This window comes from Euprymna scolopes, chromosome 33 (assembly GCF_053919585.1).
Source record: "Euprymna scolopes isolate OS-2025 chromosome 33, ASM5391958v1, whole genome shotgun sequence".
In the NCBI taxonomy this organism is placed as follows: domain Eukaryota; kingdom Metazoa; phylum Mollusca; class Cephalopoda; order Sepiida; family Sepiolidae; genus Euprymna; species Euprymna scolopes.
Genome location: NC_136514.1, coordinates 65,774,433 through 65,781,865, shown reverse-complemented (window position 1 = coordinate 65,781,865; position 7,433 = coordinate 65,774,433). Strand labels below are relative to the sequence as shown.

Sequence of the window (7,433 nt, the reverse complement as noted above, 5' to 3'; positions counted from 1 at the left end):
TGGCCGCGGCAGCTGATGTTGTTGCTGCAGCTGGTTCAATGGCTGGTTTGGCTGCTGCTGCTGTGTCTGCTGCCATGGCTGTTGCTGCGGCTGTTGTGGAGGCTGCTGTTGTTGTTGCTGCCTCAGTTGTTGGGTTGGTTGTGGGACGGTGGCAGATGGGATTGTGGGCTTCCATTTCCGCCTCATTACCGTGATCCATTCCTCCCCTTTGGCCTCCTGCACAGTTTTGGGTTTCCTCGGTGCTGGGGTTGGTGCTCCGGTTGCAGGAGTTGTGACAGCCTGTTTGGACACTGGTGCTGTCTCAGAGGTTGGGACCGCCTTTAGTGTCACTTGAGTAGGAGTTGACCTTTGAGGCCAGCTCTTGGCCATGTGACCCTGTTTTTGGCAGAACCAGCAGTGCGGACGACGCCCCTCCACTACTACTGTCATAGTTGCCTCCTTAAATGTCAGCTGTGCTAGTATCGCCTGGAAGCCTTCTTTCTTTAGCCTCATGGCCACAGTGTAGCTGCCCAAGTGCATGCCGGTTTTCGACCGCACTGGGGTTATTTTTTCCACCTCGCCGAACTGTGTGAAGAAGGATCCCAGGATTTCTGCTGATATTTGCATAGGTACATTGAATACCTGCACCCGGGTCCTTGTCCTGCCCTGGTATTCGGGCTTTAGTTTTATTCTCCCATACTTAATTTCCTGTAGGGAGAGTCTCTCCGCATCTTCCTTGGTGGGTAGGAGGATGTCCCACATGGCGTAGCTCCTCTGGTACAGGTATAATACCGGGATGTTTAGCTTGTGTAGGAGCCCTGCCATATCTTCCTTTTTCATCCCTAGGAGGCGGTTTTCCGGCATATCCGAGATGATGAGGGAGAGCACTCTGTCTTCGATTGCCTCCCAAGCGCCTGGCACTGGTTTAATTTCTGCCCCCTCTATGTATTGTCTGTACTTGGTCAAGTACAAGTCTCTATACTCTTGAGGGGACAGTTGCTTCTCTACAGTCTTCCCCCATGCCGACCCTCTTGTTGGTGTTGGATCTTTGGTGAGGTTGGACTGTTTTTGCTGTTCCTTTGCGGAAGGGTTGCTATTTTGAGGGGCATTTCCCTTTCCGCTTTCCTTTGGGACCGACTCTCCCTGCTCTATACTTCTTCCAGGAAATACTTCCCTTTTTGGGGAGTCGGCCTCCTGGGGAGCATTGTCCTCTTTATTGTCCTTGGGAGCTTTTGCCCCTTTTGTTTTGGGGAGGTTTAGGCTGTATGCCCCCTCGTTTTCTTGATTTGCTCCCCTTTTCGGGCAGTAGCCCTCCTGGGGAGCACTGTCTCTCTTATCGTCCTTTGGGGCTACTGCCTCTTGATTTTTGTTGTCAGAGCGGGATGCCCTGTCCAACATTGTTTTTTCTCCCCTTTGTGGGGAGTCGCCCTCTTGGGGAGCACTGTCTCCCTTATCGTCCTTTGGGGCTACTGCCTCTTGATTTTTGTTGTCGGAACGGGATGCCCCGTCCAACATTGTTTTTTCTCCCCTTTGTGGGGAGTCGCCCTCTTGGGGAGCTGCTGGTGAGTTTTCTCCCTTCTGGGGGGCGTCCTTCGGTTTAGTGTCCGGGCGGTATGCCCCGTTGCTTTTTGCTTCCCCTGTTGGGGAGTCGTCCTCTTGGGGAGCAGTTTTTCTTGTGGTAGCCCCCTGGCTAGGGGTATCGGTATTGGTGGTCCCCGGGCTGGGGGTGTCCATTTTTGAAAAAAGCTCTCTCTTCCCTGTATAATTCACCAAAATGAGTGACGTGGAGTCGGCGTCCAAAGTGGGAGCCGACTTTGGCGCCAAAAAGAAGTGGCGCCAAAGGCGGCAAGAGGGGAGATAGAACTGAGAGAGGGAGTGGGAAGTTAGTGGAGGGAAGAGAGAAAGTGTTTCCGACCCTCCCTCGCGGGAAGGTCGTAAATTATCAGCTCGGATTCCCCCGTGAGGGGGGAGAGCAGAGAAAGACAGACCAAGTGGGGGTGCGGACAGAACGCTACCCAACAAGCTCGCCGGGCACGAGAATGTGTCGCCAGAACAACACTGCCTATCGCTGTGTATGTATCAGAGAACAGATACTACACTTTGATCTTGTCCCGAAGGCGTATAGTAACTTAGTTCGCTAAATTATTTGAAATAACGGACCATTTAATTTGAAAAGTATTCTGAAATAAGGGAACACGAATTCACAAAATGCCTTCAAATAAAAGCAGTAAACTTACAAAATGCTTCTAAATAAGGGAAAATAAATTAGGAAAATGCCTTTAACTAATGCAAGAAATTCACGGTAGTTGAACGAATCTAAGTGACGTTGATAGTTTCAGGTAGCGGAGTTAACAGAAATTTAAAGAGGTTAAATTCAATCCTAACTTGAAAGAAAATGAATTAAAGCATATCTCGATGAAAAGGGTATATACTTTACTTTCAAAGCGTTCCGAAAAAAGGGAATAATAAATTTGCCTAATGCATTTAATATGGGACAAAATTTGCCTAATGCTTTCAAATAAAAGCAGAAATTTTCCAATTACCTTTACATAAACGGGAGAAATTTGCAAAATGTCGGAAAACAATTTGCAAAATGCCCACAAATAAAAGCAGAAATTTCCCAAACTACTTTTAAACAAAGAAAAATTTGCAAATGTCGGAAAACAATTTGCAAAATGCCCACAAATAAAAGCAGAAGTTTCCCAAACTACTTTTAAATAAACGGAAAAATTTGCAAAATGTCGGAATTTATCCTGCTTCCAGATAAATTCGACGCTAAAATAACTAAGCTAAAAAAAAAAGTATGAAACAAAAGAGATGGAGGGAGTAATAAATAAAATATAAATGTCTTGCTTTGAAACGAAGAAGAAACTTTATTTAAATAAGTTGCAAATTTTCCCCTTTGCAGGCATTAAACTTAAGAAACGCCAAGGTAACATGTAATGAAAAGAACAACAACACTGGTTCTTATAAAGAAGTTGTGTGTATCCATTAACGAATACAATAATAAAATACAAAATGGTATCTCCTAATCACACTCGCATATGAAATTAATTTTAGGAGCGTACTCACAATTGAAAGCCTGTCAGGCAATTGCCTTTTTCCTTTTTTTTGTTTAAAGTTCTTTTAGAATTTTCTTCCCCTCCATGTTGCATGCAAACCGTAGACACACAGATGAATTTCAGGAGCAAGACCTCGTCGCTTGTCCAGATAAGAAATTCCAAAATTCCTTGTCACGTAAAAGGGTATTTTCTTTAAAACAATTTCACTCCCTGTAAAATATGTGCAACACCGTAGCCACGTAGTTAACTTCCAGAAGTACGTCTCGTCACGTAACAGGGCATTAATTTCTTGCCGGGTTTTCTTCTTTGAAGGAGGGTTCGTCAAAATTCCATTTTCAGCGCCGGGCAATTAACAACACGTTCACTCTCCATGTCAGCAGAATTTCAAAAGAGGACGAAATATGCGCTGGGCTCGTGACGTCATCACAGAGCTAGCATTTCCCTTTTCTCCAAATTAAAGGGAGTTTCGTACAAACCCAAAATATACGAAACTAAAATTCATAATGGATACAAAATACAAAAAATCATATATAAGAACCAGATAAACAATAATAAATGTAAACAGGGGGGATGCACTATTATTGGTACAAAAAAAAAAATCCAACAAGAAGAATAAATTTACCGGGAATTTAAAACTGTCTGGGAGAAAATGTCTTTCAAGAAACCTACAGTTTAAACGAAGCTAACTGACGGTTAATAAAAAATTTTAAATCTCGTAAAACGCACGTGCTATAAACCAATATACGTATTCACTTAAATACGGAAATGTTATGTATATTTAACGAACCCAAAATATGTTAAAATTAATAATAAAATAATATTCTAACATAAGCAATAGTTACAAAATAAACTTAATTCAATTTTAAAATTAAATTAAAAATATATTGAAGCGAGGTGCTCGCTGGGCAAACAACGAACAGTGCACTTACGATTAATTTTTCAAAACATTAATACGAAAGTAAGTATCTGGAAAAATCAATTAAAAACAAATCATCAGACTTAGCTCTTTATAATATATGTGAATTTATTTGCCTGGTGTATCTCACTCGTGTTATTTTTAGTCCGAAGATAAAGAAGAAGAAATCCTTCCCGACTGGTCTAATGTTTTTGACGTTATGTTGGGAATTAATTCTTTTAGAAAATTTGTCGAGTAAGGAGCGGAGGGAATAGATAAGAATGTTTTTCTTTCTTTTTGTGTGTTGTTTCACCAATGGAATCGGCACAGGGTGTGTCGCGCACGAGCAACAGAGCATGGCAGTAACGCGTCTTACCTTTTTGGGTGCGCGAGCAAAAAGAGAGCGAGAGAGTCCTTGAATTTGGCGCCACGACTTTTTTGTCTTTTTTTCTGGAGCTCTCCGGAAACGGTGAATGTTCAATGTCCTGCCAAAATAAATTCCCGGGTAGACGCTACATACCCCCCTACTAGACAGTATGTTGAACAAAAGAAAGTGGAAAAGTCACTGGGTATACACAGCAAATCGGTGAGGACGTTGCACTAATCTGCCCGATTTGGTAGAAGTTGTAATTACTGGTGAATCGAAGTTTCCGTTCTGAACTGCAGTGTTTTGTGTCCGTTTGCATGCTAGCACATCGTCATCCAGAATAGCTTTCTTCAGGCGATCAACACTGACTGAATCTCGTCTTCCGTCAATGTCGGTAACGAAAAACTTTGAGTAGCATTTCAATACCTTAAAGGGACCGGAATACAGTGTTTGCAGTCGAGCTGTGCCTCCATCGTTCCGAACAAACACATGAGTCCACGATTGTATGTCTTTGGGGATGTGAGTGCATGTGTTCTGTGTTCTCGGGGCAACGTTAAAAGGTTTCGCCAAGTATTCCCTCACACGAGAGGTATAACTTGTTGTAGGAGTGGTCGGTGCGACCATCTGTCCAGGGAGAGTCAGCGTTGTTCCGTAAATCATTTCGGCAGGCGTAAAGCCAATATCTGCTTTTATGGTGGATCTGATGCCTAATAGAATGAAGGGGAGGTACTCTGTCCACCTGTTAGGGTCGGAATGCGCTCTAATAGCTGCTTTCAACTGACGGTGCAGACGCTCGATCATGCTGTTTGCCGCCGGGTGGTACGAGGTAGTCCTTATGTGTTTGATTCCCAGTAGGCGAGACAACTCAGAAAAAAGATAGGAATCGAATTGTCTGCCCCTATCGGTTGTGATGGTGTGAGGCACACCATAACGCGATATCCAATGTGTAACCAGGGCTCGGGCAACAGTTTCTGCAGAAATATCTGCGATGGGGATGGCTTCAGGCCATCTAGAAAATCTGTCGATGCAAGTCAATAAGTATGTACAGTTTCTCGAATGTGGGAGTGGACCCACTAAATCTATGTGAACATGTTGAAATCGTGCCTCAGGGGTTGCGAAGGTAGCAAGGGGACTTTTAATATGCCTCTGTACTTTCGATTTCTGGCAAGGGACGCAACTCTTGGTCCATTTGCGAACGTCTCGGTTAATGGCTGTCCAGATGAAACGAGAATCACCAGCTTCTGTGTGGAACGAATGCCAGGATGTGACAAGTTGTGTAATTGAAAGAAGACAGCTTGCCTATGCTTAAGGGGTACATAGGGGCGTTCATGATCGTTCGAAACATCGCACCATATTGTCTCGTTGGAACAAGGTACTAGGACTTGCTTGAAAGTTAGATTTTCGGAGTGACGTAAGCGATTTAGTTCTTCATCATCCTGTTGATTGATGGCGATCTGGTGGAGGTTGATCTCGTCAATCGCTTGAATGGCATCGATGTGCATTCTCGACAATGCATCTGCAACTACGTTCTCCTTCCCTCTGATATACTTGATATCCGCAGTAAATTGTGATATGAAATCCAAATGGCGAGCTTCCCTGGGTGAGTGTTTTCCGGGCTTGGCAAGCAAAGCAAACGATAACGGCTTCTGATCCGTAAAAAGTGTGAAAGTGGATCCTTCCAACATATAACGAAAGTGTTTAACTGCGCAGTATGCGGCCAAAAGTTCCCTGCTGAAAGTGCTGTATTTGGTTTCAGCGTACTGAAGACACCTTGAGAAAAAAGAAAAGTGGTTGCCAAGTATTATCCACTAATTGTTGCAGTACACCTCCAATGCCAACGTCGGATGCATCGACGAATAAAGCTAGGGGTGCATCTGGACGGGGAAAAACCAACATTGTCGCTTCTGTTAATCCCTGCTTGACCCTATCGAAGGAACATAATTCCGTTTTGCTTAATGTAATCGTCTCATGTTTTTTGTTTTTATTTCTGAGTACGTCAGTTAATGGCTGAGCGATTTCAGCACAATGGGGCACGAAACGTCGATAGAAATTAATTAAACCGAGGAACTCTCGAAGTTTACGAAGTGAAGTGGGAGCTTGGTAATCGACTATAGATTGGACTTTCTCTGGAAGGGGACGGATACCTTCTTTGTCGATTAAATGGCCGAGAAACGAAAGTGAGAAAACTTCAAACTCGCATTTTTGGGGGTTAATAATAACGCCATAATCTGTCAATCTGTGAAATAACTGCTGCAGATGCTGTAAGTGTTCACGTTCTGGAACACTTGTCACAAGGAGATCGTCGATATATGCATAGACGAACGGTAGTCCTCGCAAAACTGCGTCGATAAAGCGTTGAAAAGATTGCCTTGCATTACGTAATCCAAAGGGCATGCGCAAGAATTCGAAAAGGCCGAAAGGAGTTGTGATCGCAGTCTTAGAAATATCCTCTGGGTGTATGGAAATCTGGTTGTACGCGCGAACAAGGTCGATTTTGGAGAACACTGTTTTTCCATGAAGCGAGTTAGAAAAGTCTTGCAAATGTGGAATAGGGTAATTGTCCGGAGTAGTGCGACTGTTAAGTGCGCAGTAATCCCCACAAGGGCGCCATTCGCCGGCTGATTTTTTTGGCACCATGTGGAGTGGCAATGACCAGTTGCTATTAGAGGGTCGAATAATGCCTAAATCCAACATGTGCTGAAATTCTTGTTTAGCCGCCCTTAAACGATCGGGTTTAAGTCTGCGCGGGCGCGCGCTCACAGGCGGTCCCCTTGTTTGGATATGATGAGTGACATCGTGTTTAACTTTGTCACCGTTAAATGTAGGACGAGTTAATTCCGGGAAACCTCGCAGCAAATCTGTATACGGATCCGTGGTGTCTTTACGTATAACTGGGCTGATCTCGGTCGACCCACTGATTATGCCTTGCACGGAATGTCCAGTGTTATTATCAATGAGTTTGCCGCATTTGACATCTACAAGGATGCCGAAATGGTGCAGAAAATCCGCCCCTAAAATCGGAACGGGTAGCTTTGCGACGATGAAGACCCAACATAGTGCGCGCTGTAATCCAAATTTAATGTTATCGATGTCTCTCCGTAAGTAGGAATGGAGGAGTGATTCACTGTGT

The 7,433-nt window shown here is 44.0% G+C and overlaps 1 protein-coding gene across 1 annotated transcript; it reads right to left on the bottom strand.

Annotated features, from left to right (window-relative positions):
- Window positions 1–4,498: 4,498 nt before the first annotated feature.
- LOC145258054 (uncharacterized) lies at window positions 4,499–5,104 on the bottom strand. Its single transcript, XM_080115779.1, has one exon. It carries the CDS (start codon window positions 5,102–5,104, stop codon window positions 4,499–4,501), a length of 606 nt encoding a protein of 201 aa, XP_079971905.1.
- Between the last annotated feature and the right edge of the window lie 2,329 nt (window positions 5,105–7,433).

Excerpts from the sequence above, each read along its gene's own strand:
- LOC145258054 (XM_080115779.1), bottom strand. The coding sequence starts at position 5,104 with ATGATCGAGCGTCTGCACCGTCAGTTGAAAGCAGCTATTAGAGCGCAT.